Source organism: Alosa pseudoharengus, unplaced genomic scaffold, assembly GCF_046254945.1.
Source record: "Alosa pseudoharengus isolate Yale_2024_CS ecotype anadromous, Long Island Sound unplaced genomic scaffold, YU_APseudo_1.1 YU_APseudo_1.1_scf_7, whole genome shotgun sequence".
NCBI lineage: Eukaryota > Metazoa > Chordata > Actinopteri > Clupeiformes > Clupeidae > Alosa > Alosa pseudoharengus.
In genome coordinates, this window is record NW_027468859.1 from 34,842,806 (window position 1) to 34,860,077 (window position 17,272).

The 17,272-nt window shown below is 45.0% G+C and overlaps 2 protein-coding genes across 3 annotated transcripts; one reads left to right on the forward strand and one right to left on the reverse strand.

Annotated features, from left to right (window-relative positions):
* Positions 1-416: 416 nt before the first annotated feature.
* LOC143109505 (uncharacterized) lies at positions 417-2,597 on the reverse strand. Its single transcript, XM_076272264.1, has 4 exons — positions 2,390-2,597; positions 1,858-1,951; positions 1,643-1,730; positions 417-1,554 (listed from the first exon to the last, which is right to left on the reverse strand). Exons 1-4 carry the CDS (start codon positions 2,469-2,471, stop codon positions 886-888), a joined length of 933 nt encoding a protein of 310 aa, XP_076128379.1. The 5' UTR covers positions 2,472-2,597; the 3' UTR covers positions 417-885.
* A 255-nt stretch (positions 2,598-2,852) lies between these two features.
* bub1 (BUB1 mitotic checkpoint serine/threonine kinase) lies at positions 2,853-16,935 on the forward strand. 2 transcript variants are annotated; one of them, XM_076272780.1, is made up of 25 exons: positions 2,853-2,977; positions 3,256-3,315; positions 3,484-3,625; positions 4,485-4,681; positions 4,772-4,815; positions 4,903-4,985; positions 5,080-5,123; positions 5,231-5,412; positions 6,328-6,464; positions 6,767-7,368; positions 7,926-7,981; positions 8,382-8,501; positions 9,280-9,375; positions 9,735-9,819; positions 9,937-10,015; positions 10,440-10,623; positions 11,113-11,182; positions 11,434-12,269; positions 13,110-13,259; positions 13,649-13,749; positions 13,857-14,018; positions 14,667-14,824; positions 15,296-15,473; positions 15,858-15,964; positions 16,251-16,935. In XM_076272780.1, exons 1-25 carry the CDS (start codon positions 2,955-2,957, stop codon positions 16,444-16,446), a joined length of 4,092 nt encoding a protein of 1,363 aa, XP_076128895.1. In that variant the 5' UTR covers positions 2,853-2,954; the 3' UTR covers positions 16,447-16,935. The 2 variants fall into 2 exon arrangements, with proteins under 2 accessions (XP_076128895.1, XP_076128896.1); XM_076272781.1 differs by having other exon boundaries at positions 11,470-12,269.
* Positions 16,936-17,272: the final 337 nt, after the last annotated feature.

Genomic DNA, 17,272 nt, shown 5'->3' on the forward strand with positions numbered 1-17,272 from the left:
ATCAGGGATTGCTGAAGTTACTGCCTACTTTGCCTAAACTTTACAAACTGGCAGTAAACCACATAAGCAGTCAGGAAACAATGTATGTGAGCCTACCTTTGCTATAAATAAATTCCCACATTCTTCTGACTGCAATTTTTGATCTTTGCAGGCATTGCTACTACCGTTTACCAGTCACTTTCGATTTCCAAACTATATTGTTATGCCCTCTCGTCACTGATTGGGCAGGTAATATGCCGACCAATTTAAACGCTGGTGAACTATGGTGTTCCAGACTAGTATCTCCCTGGAAGGAGATCTAGGTGGGTGTGGCCAAGCTAATAGAAGTCAACACCCAGTGGCTATTGGTGATAGTTAACAATACGGTGTTCTCTCTAAATGTAGCGGTTGGACACATTAACTACCACAAGGGAAAAAACTTTTAAAACAAACATTTATTTTCCAAATATGACAACACTTATTATTGACTAAATGTCCAATACATTTTGTCCTAAAAAAATGTCTGACTAACAGTACAAGATGTATGTACATTACATACACATGGACCTTAATGGTACTACACTACACAAATATTGAAAGCATGTTACCTTAAGACCATACCCAAATAAACAGGGTCTTTCAGGGTCATCAATGAGACTTACACAAATCCACCGTTACTCTTGACTGGATATTGAGCACCATGGTAATATGAGGTTTTAAGGCCGGTAGTTGGTCCAACACAAGCGGATGACAGCCTTGCAATTCCAAACCAGAACCTGGCAGTGCTGATTGTGTACAGGCCTGAATACCCCTTCCACAAAGGGTAACCCATCATAAACAGGTTAATCCTGTTACAGGATTCCTTTTTTTTGAGAACCATAAGTGTGTTTCCCCAAGACCAAACACTCATTTGTTCAGCAACTTCTCTAGAATAGAAAGAAGCCGTTCTTCTCTCTCCATATACACCCTCTCCATCCTCTCGTGTCTCTCTCTAAACTCTGTTTCCCTCCTTTCCTCCCTGTCTCTGAACTCTTGCTCCCTTCTCTCCTCCCTCTCTCTAGCTTCTCTGTCTCTCCGAGCCTCTCTTTCGACGGCATCCCTCTCTCTCCGAGCCTCTCGCTCTATTGCCTCCCTCTCTCGTCTCGCCTCCCTGGCGATGGCCTCTCTTTCCCGCCGTTCCTCTCGCTCCACAGCTTCGCTCTCCCGCTGCTCCTCCCTCTCCAGAGCCTCCCTCTCCCTCAGTTCCTCTCTCTGAATCCACTCAATGTCCCTCTGCTGGTCGCGGTCCTCTTGCTTGCCCAGGAACTCCAGCATGACGTCAGTTGAATTAGTCCTCTGCCTCTTTATCGGAGGAGGGGGAGGAAGGGGAGGAGGGGACTGGGGGTCCACAGTCAGTTCCAGGGAGTGGACCATGTCATCATGGTCAGTAGAGATAAAGACTGCAGGCATTTTTATGTTACAGGAAGGCTTGATTTCTGGGATCCTACCCCCAAGGGCATCCTCCATCTGGCTGTACCATCTCCAACTCTCAGCTGCAGCGTCTGTACCGCTTTCCATTGACACTCTTTTTAGGGTCTACAAAAACAATACAATATTATACAACGCCTATGACAAATGGGGAATTTTTTCAGCTTCTAAACAACAACCTATAAACACAACTTACCACATATTTTTGTTTGAGATTTTCCCATTTCTTTTTGATGAATGCTGGTGATACCAGCCCTTCCAACCCTCTCTCCTTGACAAACACCCTGTGTAGAGGGACATAAAATAAGTTCAAGAAAGACTGGGGTATACACAGAGCAGAAATATTATGGAAAAAAACCCGATGTTTTCCAAATCCGATTACGATCCCGGAAAATAGATCTAATCACTTACTCGTAACCTCTGATGGCAGTCAATCTCCTGCCTGAGAAGATACCTGCATTGCGCGCTCGCCAGTCTATTAACATGGCGGTATCATCATTAGTCCCTGTGATGAATAAAAAACAAAAACGCTGTTTGTTTCATGCATTCGAGAGACGCGTCGAGACAGTAATGGGAGTCAAGTGATTACCATTCGGCTAGCAGCTGATCAATTAAAGTAAAATCACTAATGTACTGTGGATAGTTACAATAACTGATTAGATATCTTGTGTGCAACTCTCAACAACTCTACTGATGTGGTGGTGGACCACTTAATTATTGTGGCACTTAAAGTCAGGAAGGCGTTTTCAATGCATGCAATAGCGGGCAAGCTCATTACTCATCCAACATGATAAGTCAACATTGCCAACCGTAAAAACACTAAAATATGAGTATACCGTTACACATGCTGATTTAGAGAATGCCAGAACGCAAATACACCAAATTAGTTATATTATGCTGAGAAATAGACCGTTAATTTAACATAACCGACGAGCATACTCACACTTGTAAATGGGAGCCGCCATGTTTTTCAAAACACTCACACAAACCCACCCCCAGGGTGATATGATGTCGACGACTGCCATCAACCGGTGTGGAGGTTGTACAACTTTTTAGTAACCGTTGGTTTGTCTTTGCATGCAGTTGCAGTAGCAACACGCAAGTAATTGGCATTAGGAAACATTATTAAGTATTTATAATTCTCGCAAAGGTAGCTTAAAGATCTGGATGGATACTCTTCCTCCAAAAGGCAAACGGTACAACATTTATCTGGTGCACACACACCCACCGCGATTTTGGTGTGAAAGCATAGCCAGACATTCTCTGGAAAACGCCCACAAATATCTGTAATAGAATCTGATTGGTTTGTTTAGTGAGGGTAGTGACATTTTATTGGCCACGCCGGGAAATTTGAAATCCGGGTGTGGACGTCAAAGATTTTGCATAGGCCGTTGTGTTGCAAAAAATAACAAGGGTATTTGTAGCACGTTTCAGTACTGCAGTAGTATTAGGCGTTTTTAAGGATATAAATTGTATTACGTTTAAATGGGAGTTTAACGACCACAGCAATGGATGTTGATACATATTTACAGTAAGTTTATAATCTTCGGAAAGACCTTTGTAATCTAAACTGCCTAGATAACGTCAACGTTAGCTTTAGCAGCTCACTTCAAACGGAGCAGCAGTTGTGTTTTAATTTCCTCACACACTTTGATAATGTTACTAGGTTTCGTGATAATTTTGCATGATAAATATAATTCCTCCTCAAACGCTAACTTAAGTTTTATAACCATGTTCCAGTGGAATGGACTAATATTATTCTAATGTCTTGCCAAAATTCAACATGATATGACAAATCATATTTTGCAGAACATTTGAAAGATCATTGAGCACATATTCTGGAGATGACCCGCTTGATCCATGGGATAGGTATGTCATTGTTGTTGACCTGATTAAAGTATAGTTTTTGATACTTTTTTCTAAAACTAACACACACGCTACATTAAAAAGTAAGCAGTGCACCGAAAATATCTACATTGAAATACCAACAAATAGTTGCTAATGTTAACATTTGTATTTACGACTATGTTTACTTAGATTTGTGCAATTTCTGGAGGGGAAGCTACCTCTAGAAGAAAGGAAAAGCATGTCTGTTGTATTTCATCGTCTTGTTCAAAGATTTCTGCAAGAGGAACGCTATCATAACGACCCCCGATTCGTCGATCATTGCATTAAATGTGTAAGTTGAGACTGCAGCTGGTGAAGTTTTCAGTAATCAAGATTTAGATTATACATTGTGGGTGCATGCTTTACCATTTGTAAACATTGGTGTCACATTGTAAAGGCTCATCACTCATCATGCTATTCAGAATAGTATCAGTAATGAAGACAGAGCAATACTATCCTCAGGGTTCCCACGGGTCATGGAATTTCTGGAATATCATATTTAATTCCAGGTATGGAAAGTCAGGGAACTTGATCAAATTTGGGGCAAAATCATGGAATATCAGGGGATTTTGTTGTAGCAGTTTAAAATTGACAAAATACAATAGGCCTAATACATATTACCACGCAGAATTGTGTATATCTGCCTGGTTATTAGCTTTACTTCTTGCTTGAGTGGTTGTGGTGAGGCTAACTTTGTTTATTCAATGTCCATTTATTTATCTTACGCTCTGAAAAAGTCAGATTCTTGAAGGCTACGCGGCTGCTCTGAAATCTTTGGTCAGTATATTGTAGGGCAATTCTATGGCAAAATAATGTTTTTTGTAACATTCATAACGCCAATAAAATGTGATGGTATGGTATGATGTGAATAATTACATGACATTTGAGCATTTGCTATTTTTGGCTGAAGAATGTACATGAGAAAAAATGCACAAAAAATGAATGTTATCATGCACATCATACAAATGCCAAGGCATTTCACTGGCGTTATGGATGTGACAAAAAGTCAATTTTCCGTGGAATTGCCCTGTACCATTCATGATGGGTCATGGAAATTCAGTTCTTTTGTCAGGGAAAGGTCATGGAATTTTACATTTAACTTAGAGTGGGAACTCTGTATTCTTTTTCAAACAAATATTGCCTTATTTCAGGCCAGCTTTTATGATGATCCCATCCAAGTGTACAGTCAAGTGCATAGCCAAGGCATTGGAACCACAGCGGCAGCGTTGTACATTGCCTGGGCCCAACAATTTGAGAAAAATGGTCAGTTGCTACAAGCTGAAGCAGTCTATGAAAGAGCTGTGGAGAACCAGGCCCAACCTGTAGACACTGTGCTTCAACACTACAGGTAACAGTAAAAATTGATAAATTAAATTAAATAATGGATGGCCCTCTTTGAAGCAGAACACTAATTAAGATTGATCTGCTAATTTTACAGGAAGTTCCAGGACAAGGTGTTGAAGCCTCAGACAGGCGCACCTGGTATGCATGCTGTTTAGCTTGCTTTATCATTGTGATTTATTTGTGCCATCATCATTCATGTTAATTGCATTCATATATTTTACATAGATGTGCCGAGGAACCCTCTTCAGAATTCACAATTAACCAATCAACAATCTCGACCAAGAGAAATCCTTCAGCAACAGTGCAAGGTAGGTGGAAAACGTTCCTGTGCTTATTTCTGTGGTGTTTTTATCATTGTGGTGTTAGTCCAATGTGTCAAAGTGAACTTCTGTCTGTGTCCAGGAACCCGATCTGCCCGGGTTCCCAGATGACCGAACAGTTCGCATGTAAGTTCTATTACCACCGTCTGTGAACTTAATTGGCATTTTCAGTTGTGTCGCTCTTTGTAGACACATTGCTTTTTTTTTTTTTTTTTTTTTTTTAACTCCTGCAGAATTTCCAAGTCCGAGTATAACCCATCCAACCAACCCAAAGTCCAGAATGCCCCTCTGGAGCAGGTGGCCATGTACTGCAAGACTGAGTTAGTCTGCGAGGGCTCTGAGTATTGCTTTGAGGAGTTGAGAGCAAATCGCTACTGGGCCAAACGTAAGCAGCAGGCCGAGCTGCGAGAACTGGGTGAGTGTTTAATGAAACCACTCTCACTGGTTCATCAACAAAAGATGAGTCCTGTTTGAACTTGGTTTTGAACTGCATCTTGGGTGATCGTTTCACAAGTAGGCTAGACAGCATGAGTGTAAAGGGCCATCAATATGCGTAGTGGTCAAATTGTTCAAACTTTTTGCCAAAGTTGTCTAGGATGCATTTCTTTTTTTAGTGTAAATAATAAGTCGTCCTGCTCGGTCCAGTAAAAGTAATTTTATCCTTTTCACAACAAACGCCGTAATGTGAACAAAGTGGTCAGCTTGACACCTGGAAGATGGGCCACAGGTGGAAACGGAGTCTGTTGTACATTTGTGACCCATAAAGTTGCTTCTATATTCAGGAGGTGGAAGCCTTGTATAGTCATTATCAGAGGTGCATTCAAATTACTTGAACAGAGGCGAACATGTTTGTCTGAACAGATACAGTTGAACGATATTGTGTAAACATTCCATCTCAAAGGTAACTCTCCGTCCAATTCCGAGAACTACCTCCTCGAACTCTTTGCGAGTGCAAACGTTTATTGAAAACTCAAGGCGCAAATGTGCGAATTTGAATGCACCTCTGGTACTTGAATTTCCTCTGGTACTTGAATTTCCCCTTGGGGATCAATAAAGTATCTATCTATCTATCTCTCTCTCTCTATCTACTTGGGTTTGCTAATTAGAACAGTTCTTAAACCAGAGTTTTAAACAGCTGATTTTGAATAAGCTCGTTCAGTGCAGTGCTATGGCTCTACTTTCACTCTCTCACAACCTGGATGCCACCCTTACTGCGTATCCGTATCTTCATATCGTATGCCGAACCTGTGTCGGAGTGAGCTGCTGACAGGTCATAAGAGTAGGAGATTATGGGATGGCTTTTTTGTTGACGGCTGTTTCCTGTTTGCAGAGGAAGAGCAAAGGAAGGCTCGAGAGGCCGAGGAGGAGTTGAGACGAATGCAGGAACTCCTGAAGCAACTGGACAACAAATCCCCCGTTCCACCAGCAGACCCACAAGCACCCAACAGACCTTATGATGGGCATCAGGTAACAATCAGTGCTTTTGTCAAAGCCGCATAATGTTGGTGTGATTGTAATATTTAGAGGGCTGAGTGACAAGGACAAGAGTGATGCTCAAATAGCTTTTAATGTACCGGAATGCAATAACGCAAAGAGTGATGAATCACGAACGTTTGTGTTGCAATATATTATAGCTCTATGCTATCTGTCGGTTTCAAATGTTGATGGTGGTCCCCACACGTCCAATGAAAGTGTCCACAGTGGTTTTGGTGTGCTGAATGGATAAGGGATAAAATGTTGATTATAATATTGCATTGCTCTTATGCTAGGAGAGTCATGCTGCGGTATCAGCTGCAGGTCATCCAGAGCTAGCGGCACTGGCGGCCCGACCCTCAGCGGCGCTCGGCAACCGTCTCTCTCTCGGCCACCGGCCAGCGGCGACCTTCAGGCCCAGCTTGGTCCTGCAACCAAGTCAGGACCTGGGGCTGGGCGCCAGACGGAAGTCCAGGCCATTGGCCTCCGCGGTGTGGGGCCCAAGCGGTTCACTCGGGTCGCTCCCTCCATCGGGTCAGCTGTGTCCTCTGGAAGAAGCCGAGGCCTCTCGCTATGAGGTCGCCTCCCGCCAGCAGGCGTCAGCGGCGGCAGTTCACCCGGCCGCGGCTGAGCTCTCACCCAAGCCACCGTCACCAGCCGTAACCGCGGCTACCGCCTCCGCCTCCGCGTCCTCACTGCAGACCTCCCTCCTGCACCACCAGTCTAATAACGCCGTGGCGGACGCAGGCACTCTCCCCATCCATCGCCATGGAGCGCCAGTCTCCTGCGAGGTCCCCTACAGAGCCCTGACTCAGAGCGGCCCCTCTGCGCTCAGCACCGCTGAGCCCCTACACGCCCGCAGCAGCAGTTTCCACCAGCCCCTGGACGACGCAGACCAGTAAGCATGTTACCACTCAGGGGCGCGTTTCCCAAAAGCATAGTTGCTAACTAAGTTAGCAACTTTGTTGGTTGCAATGCAATTTCCCATTGCCAACCAACTAAGTTGCTAACAGGTTAGCAACTATGGTTTTGGGAAACGCACCCCAGGGCGCTAACCCACTTTTAAAAAGACTCCCTTAAACAAAACCTTGCTGATACTGTGCCATGTTTCTAACTCTTTAGGTTGTAGGTTTGTATTGTATGTGATTCATCTGTCTCTCTTCAATTATCTGTTTAATGGCTGGCTACTGTCCAAAGATCACATTAGCTTTCAGCGCATCCACTTTGTCAAGGGCTGTTGTCATTCATGCAGATAAATGGCAGCTGTTTTTATGAATCGGTGCATCCATTGGTTTTGTTTTTGCTTTTGTTGAGTAATTGTGGTCTGCTCCTTGGCTTCAGTCCAAGAGTCATGTCAGATGATTGTGCTGCTGTGTGGCATGTGCTGTGGCTGGCCCAGGAGGAGTAATGCTAGCATTTCTCAAGTGTCTTAATTTGTTTCTCTCTCCCCACCAGTGATGTTTCAAAAGACGGGCAGCATGGGGAGATGGACAGAGAAGGCACTAACAATGGTGGGTAATGCATCATGGGTAATGCATCATGATTAGCAAAGCCTACACAAAGAAAAAACACGTCAGTGGACCAGACAGCCTAAATGCTTCTGGGTTGTAAATGATCTGGGATAATATCTGTATTGAATTTATGCACTTTTCACTGTTTTTATGTTGAGGAACGAAAGAGCTACATTTCCATTATTTGTTTGATAAATATCAACTGTTTTCAGTTATTTTTCTATTAGCATTCCAGGACAATAGAGCTGCATTTTGAACATTTAAATGTGAATTTAAATAAATGTCAGCTTCATCATGTAGCAGGAGCAGAAAGTCATGGGGTCAGAGGGTTCTGCTGTCATGCTACCGAACACACACACACACACACTCACTCACACACTGCTGTTTGTCATCCTGTCAGTCTCACTGGTGGGCCAGGGCAACCACTCCCACATCACTCCTAACAACTCCCTTGGGCTGGTTCAGGCCACTCCATCTCGGGTTCTCCCCTCTCCAACGGTCCACACACGGGAGGCACTCGGTGAGCAGCAGCCATTGAGTCTACACTCTTTTTCTTTCTTCTTCTTCTTCATCTTCTTCTTCTTGTTCTTCTTCTTTTTTTGCCATAACCTGAGAGGTGGTCAAAGCAAAGGTTCCACGCTCACTCATGTCTTCTGAGTTTCTTTCAGTTAACCAATGACCATTTCTACTGAAACCAGTGCAAAATGGCTGCCGGCTACAAAGGCAAACTAAACGTCATCGTTTTGGTTGTTAGTCCGCTGTCAGCGGTATTTTCATGAAACACCCAGTACATGTGCATACTCAAAGGTTTGCCACCTCTCTGTGATTGGCTATTGAAAAAAGCCTTGTTTGAAATCAGACATTCCCCCTCCCTATTTTCCCCTGAATCCAGGTGTATTCCTCTAAACTACACCTACATTAGCCACCTCTGGTTGTCTCTCTCAAAACTTGACAGGTGTAGCCACAGTCTTCCATATACGGCCACCAGAGGGCACAGTAATGTAAATGTTTAACTGAACTGTTTGCTCAGGGAAATCTTGTCTTCAAAAATGTTCATATGTTCTTCAAAATGAGTTAAGAATTGGAACAATTCAATTTCGGTAAGGAAAGAACTGAAGAATATACGCAGGCCTGTTGAGATTAAATAAAATAGCAAAAAGCCTCAACAATTTTAGCCTCATCAATAAAATATGATGGTTATTTTTATGTGTTAAAATACAATTTATTTTAAAACACTCTTTGTCGAAATTATCGCTGCTGAAATTGTTAGTCACTTAATGTAATTCTCCTCCCTCTAGATCTGATAATGGACATGTTCCAAGCCCCGACCTTTGCACCAGATGGACTTTCTCACATTGCTGAGGAGAGTCTCAACTTTGCACATTCAAAACTGAGTAAGTCATAAGGCGCATGTCCCTAGAGCCAGTCTAGTCACACACATCATCTGAATGATTTACGAAGACACAGTCCCACGTCTGTGAGCTCACACAGCCCCATGTCTGTGAGCTCACACAGCCCCATGTCTGTGAGCTCACACAGCCCCATGTCTGTGAGCTCACACAGTCCCATGTCTGTGAGCTCACACAGCCCCATGTCTGTGAGCTCACACAGCCCCATGTCTGTGAGCTCACACAGCCCCATGTGTGTGAGCTCACACAGTCCCATGTCTGTGAGCTCACACAGTTGTGTCGAGCTTTACTCCGGGGAGTTAGGTGTCAGAGCATCCCTAACGCGTCCTCATTGTTTCCTTTAGATAAACCAGCTGTGTCCCAGCCTGCTGCTGCTGCTGCTGCAGTTTTCACCGTCTTCCAGGATGAGGATGACAAGGAGAATGGAGGGTAAACAATCTCACTTGTAACATACTTTCCCAAATGGTCTGAGCATATTTGAGTCTTTTATTTTTTTTTACATTTCTGGATGGTAAAGACTGTTTCTGTTTTTACATTACTTTACAGGCAAGTTATGGCATCCAACGAACGGAAAGCATTGCAGCCCAGGGCAGAAGTCTCCGTACCTGGACCAACACAGCAGAACGTATGTTGAATGTTGATCTGTTATCTTCTCATTTCCCAAACATGTACCGGTAGTCTCTATTGTTATATGTACAATCATCACAGTGCTGTTGATATGCTGTCTGAGGGGCAGTGGTAGTGTAGTGGATAAGGAGCTGGGCTAGCATGTAGTAGCCTGAAACGTTGTGGGTTCAATTCCCGGCTTCCACTGTTGTGCCACTGAGCAAGGCACATAACCCCAAGTTGCTCTGTGGACAATGTGATCCCTTGTGATATAACTGACATGGAAATCGCTTTGAATTGAATTAAAAAAGTGAATTGACAAATGGATTCAAAAATGTAACTGAGAGAAGCAGAGTGCTACACTAGTGAGTATTTGCATAAGTGCCTGTGCACTTATGTACTTGCATATATTCAATTGCACATTCAATTTAATTGAATATCAGGAATATCAGGAAACCGCTGTTGGTGTGGAGTCTGCGACGGACGAGACGGCGATGTGGGAGTCGAGGCGCCACTCTCTGGCCGCGTGTCCCAACAGCACCCGGGACTTTGCTCCGTCCGCTAACCTCGTGTCCACTCCCTTCCACCTCAGCGCACCACACTCCTGGGAACTGGACTCCGCTCAAGGTGGAGTGCTTCATTTACACAATTACAGATGCAGGTCCACATTATCTCTTCCTTTGTGGCATCTGTGCATGGCTGAGAACAAAAAGCAGAGTGCTTTGTCTGGTGCTCGATGAAACTCTATAATCTAAAAGATCTTCGTTAGGCACAATGCTTGACCAAGACCTTTTAGATCGAAACGTTGCAGAATAAAGTTTATGGGCGCGTCTAACAGTGTGCAGATATTTCTTATGATTTGCATCTGTTTATTGCTCCTTTTTAGTTGAACAAGTCTAAATTGACTAACGTAATACAGGCACAGGTTGGGAGTGGGAGGTGAGAGGGGTCTTTTCTGGGATGTTGGAAATTAAATTATTAAATTTCCCCTTGGGGATCAATAAAGTATCTATCTATCCATCTTATCTATCTATCTCTATCTCTCTCTTTCTTTCTCTCTCTCTCTCTCTCTCTCTCTCTCTCTCTCTCTTTGACTATTGTTCTGTGCTATTGTAGAGAATGATGCCCCAACAGCGTTTGCTGGATCTGATGGGAACCCCTTTGTGCGCCAGCCCACCAAACTCAGGTAGTTGATTCTCCACGCAGGTCATGGAGTTGAGGGCTGAATGGGTGGATTAAGTGCAGTAAATACACATTTTCAAAAAGTATTTTTTTTTTTGTTGTACAAGAAGTACAGACATTTAGCAATAGTAGGTGATGGAGTTGAGAGCTCAATGAGAAGGTTAAGTGCACTACATAAAAATGTTACATTCAGATGCCATTCAGTGAACAAACCCATGCTTTTTCACTAAAAGCCCTCCTTTTGTTCCCTTTAAGAGATAATGCTTTGTCTCCTGATGTGTTTCATCTCAGCCCGATCATAGAGCAGAGCCCGGTGGACGAGAAGCTCACTCCAGCAGAGCGCACGGCAGGAGCCCAGGGCACCATCGTGGGCGAGGGGCTGGCAGCCGTCCAGCAGAGCCAGAGCCAGGCCGCCTCCACCAGCTCCATCAGCGCCCACCCGCTGGCCGCCCTCTCCTTCCCTGACCACACCGTGGCGCCCACAGAGGACGTTTCCAAGGTGGCCGCCGCTTTCTCCTCTGCCGCCCCCAAACCCGGCTGGACTGTCTATCAGAGCCCAGAGAAGACGCTTGCAGACCTCTCGAAGGTGGTTGGCCAGCACGCTCCGCAGGAAACGGAAATGGAAGCGGACGTGCCCATGACCTTAGAGCATGTCCCGGCCGTCCACTCGTTCCTCTCCAAGAGCTCTTTTCACGTTCCGCAGACGGAAGACCTCTTTCCTGGCTCCCGGGACCTTTTCCACGGATCACACTGTGACGTTCCCATGAGCCCGGCCCCGGCCCCGCGACCCACTCCAGACGTCCCCATGAGTCCAGCAGCACCTGCTTTCAAATCGATCCTGGACGTCCCCATGAGTCCTGACTCGGCAGCCCCGTTGCTGGACTGGTTCGCGCTGAGCAGCCCCGTTGCTGACCCGCAGTCGGACCTGGACTTCACGGGCAGCTCGCGGCATCCCCACGGCCTCTCCGCCAGCTGGGCTCGCTCGCGGCTGGAGGTCCCCATGGCGACGAGCCCAGCCAAGGGGTCGGAGATGTGCCTGGACGTGCCCATGAGTCCCGCGCAAGCCCTTGCGCCGACGGCCACCCCTGCAGGTACACCTGGTCTGCCGCCTTCATCTAATACACGCTGTAAAGCATGCCTTAGGCGGCAAGCAGCTGGTTTCCTATTGTTCTCTATGGTTCGGCAGCGGAACGGTGGCAACACTGGCGTAACAAGCTGAGCGTTGAACTTGGTTCAACTTTCAAAGCGCAACGCGAGCGTATTCAATTGACAAACCGTTTGTGTTGCTTAGGAACGAGATAGAAGTTATTATGGTCTGAGCGTTGCGTTTCGTTTGTCGCTTGCCGCTGGCTGATCCCCGCCTAAAACAAGAGGGAATGTCTGCACACTAAAGTAGTTCCCAAACGTTCCTTACAAAATGGCAACGTTTCAACCCAACAGGGTCTTCTTCATTTGCCTGCTGTTTTTTTATTTTATTTAAAGTTTGGGAGCTGCTCTGGTGTGCAGACGCTCTCTTTTGTTTTATCTTATTGTATACCTTGTCCTGCACCCAGCCCAAAGACGGGTGCGATGTGCATTGTGCACGCCACCACTCTACCAAACTCTGTAAAGCATGGCTCAAAGTCTCATTAACAACGCCACCACTCTACCAAACTCTGTAAAGCATGGCTCAAAGTCTCATTAACAACGCCACCACTCTACCAAACTCTGTAAAGCATGGCTCAAAGTCTCATTAACAACGCCACCACTCTACCAAACTCTGTAAAGCATGGCTCAAAGTCTCATTAACATAGCCTCCGTAGCAAGATGTCAGAAATCGCATTGCTACGTATGCAAGGACAACATACACCAAACTTACTTCTTGTTTCATCAAAGGTATATAATGGTTCTAGAGAATAACAACCCAGCTGTTTTTGTGTCTCTCGGTCCAGCTCCATCTCATCTGGTCCCAGACCCTTGGAACGACGAGCTCATCAACACTCTCCTCTCCAGGCTGGACATACCGCTCACCTCGTACCCCAGTGTCACCACATGGGAATGTAACCTCCCCAGCGTCTCCCCAAAGATGACCACTACCATGGGTGAGCAATAGCAGGGGATAGGAGGGAGTCGTGTGAAGAATCAACATACCTGTAGTTCCAAGTAGTGCCTAGGTGCACTCTGCTATTCTGTGTAAAGACTAAAAGTAAAAAGCTGTCACAACAACACATTGCAAACTATATCGCCAAGAGACAGGAAAAGACTAGCCTGCCTCCTGGCTCTCTAGTTTTCACCCAAACTCCATTCTGCAGCTTTAAAGGTGTTTGCGCGGACAGCCACAGACTAGTTTGCTGTTGTTACCAGGCATCCTCGCTGATCACAGATGCAGGGCTCAAAGGAAAACAATTTTGTGTGCACTGCCATCTGTAATTTTTCTCATTATTGCACTTCACCCACATCATTTAATTCATTTGAACTCTTCTACCCACAGCTGGTGAATCATTGCGAGTTGATTTTGTTCTGGGCCAGGGTGCTTTTGCAACTGTCTATCAAGCGACAAACCTTACAACATCAGAGAAGCTTTTCCTGAAGGTAAAAAAAAAAAAACACCCCCTCCTGTTGCATAATGTCATGCTGTCTTTTGTCAATTGTCTGAAAATGACCTTCAAATGACCTTCCCCATCACTTTATCCTTGTAGGTGCAGAAGCCCGCCAACCCCTGGGAGTATTACATCAACATTCAGCTCAACATTCGGCTCAAAACAAGCGTGCGCCACCTTTTCAACAACATCCACTCTGCGCACCTCTTTAGGAACGGCAGCATTTTACTTGGGGATCTCCACAACTGTGGCACCCTTCTGGTGAGTCTCGCTGTGATTTTATTAAGTCTGTAAAACACTCAAGAACAGTTTGTTTTGCAGCCGTGGCCTACTGGTTAAGGCTTCGGACTTGTAACCGGAGTTAAGACCAGTAGGCACGGCTGAAGTGCCCTTGAGCAAGGCACCTAACCCCTCACTGCTCCCCGAGCGCCGCTGTTGATGCAGGCAGCTCACTGCGTCGGGATTAGTGTGTGCTTCACCTCACTGCATGTGTTCACTGTGTGCTGAGTGTGTTTCACCAATTCACGGATTGGGATAAATGCAGAGACCAAATTTCCCTCACGGGGTCAAAAGAGTATATATACTTACACTATACTTACACATCACAGCTTCCCAGTCAAGAAGGGCTATATCCCCTCGACACTGTTCGCAGTACTTGTTGCAATATTGAGTCAGTGAAAAGAGAGCAACAGAGGGTCCTCCTATAATCACAGAAGAAACATCTTCTCTGTCTGTTAGTCTTTTCTCTGCTGCAGATTTGGATGCGTAGTCATCATGGTCTTTTGAGCCTTACTTGAGGGCAAACCACAATCCTCTGCTTCTCCTCACTTATTTCCAATTGTGTGTGTGTGTGTGTGTGTGTGTGTGTGTGTGTGTGTGTGTGTGTGTGTGTCCCTGTCCCTGCAACAGAATGCCATAAACCTGTACAAGGGCCGCAGTGAGAAGGTGATGCCCCAGGCACTGGTGCTGTATTTCACCTCCTGCATCCTGCACATGGTGGACGAGCTGCACAGCGCACGCATCGTCCACGCTGACATCAAGCCCGACAACTTCCTGCTCGGGGAGAGGTAAACTGTCCTCACCCCCACCCTGACTCTCTCAACCTGTCTTTTAATGTGTTGGTGAAGCTGTAGCATCGAGGTCTGTGATTCAGTCCTGGTGGTGATGTTCAAAGCTTTTGCGTGGTAAGAAAATGAATAAAACATGACCTCCGCAGTCAGATGTTCCCAGCAGTTCAATATTTATAAGAGAATTCTAAATATTTATTGCCATTTTGGGAACAGTGTAAAGACTAGAGTTTGTTGATTCACTCAAACGCCGTTGGCTAAATGTTACTCAGAAGTGAATAATTTGCTGGATGAGGAGTACCATGTTTACCAATGGAATTTGCGTAAGCTGAGTTCATTCACCTCTGAAATCATTATCTTTCTCTCTCTTTCTCTCTCTCACTCTCTCTATCTCACTCACTCTCTCTCTCTCTCTTTTCTTTCTTTCTGTCCCTCCCTCCCTCTCCTTCTCTCTCTCTCACTCTCTCTCAGGTTTCTTGAAAATGAGTCCTTTGATCCGGAGAACTCTAAGCACGGCCTGGCCCTCATTGACCTTGGCCAGAGCATCGACATGACCCTCTTCCCAGAAGGCACGGCCTTCACGGCCAAGTGCATGACCTCGGCCTTCCAGTGCACCGAGATGCTGAGTGGCAGACCCTGGAACTACCAGGTACCCACCACGACTACCCAAGTGCTGGGCTCCTGTGCCAGATGTGCCACTGCCCAGGGTCATTAGGGGTCATTCCCACTGCATGGTTATTGGCTTGGAAAAGTTTGAAAGCACTCAAGTTTCCATCGCAGTAGACTTGCTTCCCTTCCATGCCCTGACTTAGACTAGCATTATAAGATAAAATCAAATAAAATGAATGCCCTGCACTGACACAGGACGGCACAGTAGCCATGGTAACTGTTCGACCTTGTTTTTGTGTTACATTTGATTGTGTTACATTTGATGGACACAACATGGTGCAACAGCAAACAGCAGTCTGTTTACTGCGCCGTAAACATGGATTGACATTATTGATCATCTTTTTCTGCTGTTTTGTCCTCACAGACGGACTACTTCGGAATTGCAGGCACCGTGTACTGCATGATCTTCGGCTCGTACATGCAGGTGAAACTTGAGAATGGCGAATGGAAGCCCAGCGGAACATTCAAACGGTGAGCTTCTTTTTTCAATGTTGTCCTTCGCTACTTCTCCTTCACCACCCAGAAACTTTTTTTTTATTTAAATATCAATGGTCTTTTTATTGACATTTTCAATCTTATTACAGACAAGATACAAGATAACATAGGAGTAAATAACATAAAATAAATAAATTAAACAATAAAAATTAAAAAAAAAGATCACCCAGACATTTTTGACAATCCACCCACATCCTGCCACTGCACACATCTGCTTCTCTCTGACGGTACAAATGGCGTTTGGACCTTTTCCATATTGCAGGAATCCGCACAGTGACTTGTGGCTGGAGTTGTTCCGCGCGCTCCTGAACGTGCCCGACTGCAGTTCGCTGCCGTGTCTGTGGCGCCTGCGCAGCCGTGTGCAAGCGGAGCTGGAGCAGCACTACAGGACCAAACTCCGCGGCCTGAAGAACAGACTGGTGGTGCAGCTGCTGGAGTCTCGGTCGTCACGCAGATAACCCCCCCCCTCCCCCCCTCCAATACACACACTCTCTCTCTCTCTCTCTTCAGGGATGCACAGAATGGACACCTCCTTTGTTGATTGTGAGCTGAGCTGGTTTTAGCATTTTAGCTTTGTTGTTTTTTGTATTTCCTCTTCTACGTGTGTGTGTGTCTGTGTCTGTGTCTGTGTGTGTGTGTGTGTGTGTGTGTGTGTGTGTGTGTGTGTGTGTGTGTGTGTGTGTGTGTGTGTGTGTGTGTGTGTGTGTGTGTGTGTGAGAGAGAGCTAGACACAGTAGGCAATTTAAGGAGTGTCTATTTTTTTTTTAAATTATATGTTGTGATGTTTTGGAATGCTCGACTATGAGTATTAGAAAATGTAAAACTGCAAAAGAAACATGTAAATATGCTTTGAACTGTAACTATGTCCTCAGTATATGTTCTAAATACAAAAATAAGGCCAAGGAAGTCTTTGTATTTTCCTTCTTATTTCCCTTTACACTGTTCTCTTTACAGATTTTTTGAACGAAACAAATAAATGTTTTGCATATTAATTGTTGTCCTTAGAACAAAGATGATTATGCACTGGAAGTATGTAGGCTTCCTGAGAGGGGCACTGTTGGCCTTACTACATAGTTAAAGTTTCAGCTTTATAGGTGAACTCTAATATACAAAACCGGTTAAAAAAGAAATAAATGGCCACTCGCTCTTACTTCTGATAATCAGTCAGGTCCTACACACTCACACACACACAGTGAAAAAAGGATATTTGCAAAAGGTTATTTGGTCTATCAACTTACTAATTATTAATTAGCATTTAGGGTGTATGAAGAATTTGTGATTGTG

Excerpts from the sequence above, each read along its gene's own strand:
- LOC143109505 (XM_076272264.1), bottom strand. The coding sequence starts at position 2,471 with ATGGCAGTCGTCGACATCATATCACCCTGGGGGTGGGTTTGTGTGAGT. Across the intron at positions 1,731-1,857 it reads ACTGCCATCAGAGGTTACGA|GGTGTTTGTCAAGGAGAGAG; the intron begins GTAAGTGATTAG and ends CCCTCTACACAG. Across the intron at positions 1,555-1,642 it reads ATCTCAAACAAAAATATGTG|ACCCTAAAAAGAGTGTCAAT; the intron begins GTAAGTTGTGTT and ends TTGTTTTTGTAG.
- bub1 (XM_076272780.1), top strand. The coding sequence starts at position 2,955 with ATGGATGTTGATACATATTTACA. Across the intron at positions 5,413-6,327 it reads GGCCGAGCTGCGAGAACTGG|AGGAAGAGCAAAGGAAGGCT; the intron begins GTGAGTGTTTAA and ends TCCTGTTTGCAG. Across the intron at positions 13,260-13,648 it reads AAAGATGACCACTACCATGG|CTGGTGAATCATTGCGAGTT; the intron begins GTGAGCAATAGC and ends TTCTACCCACAG.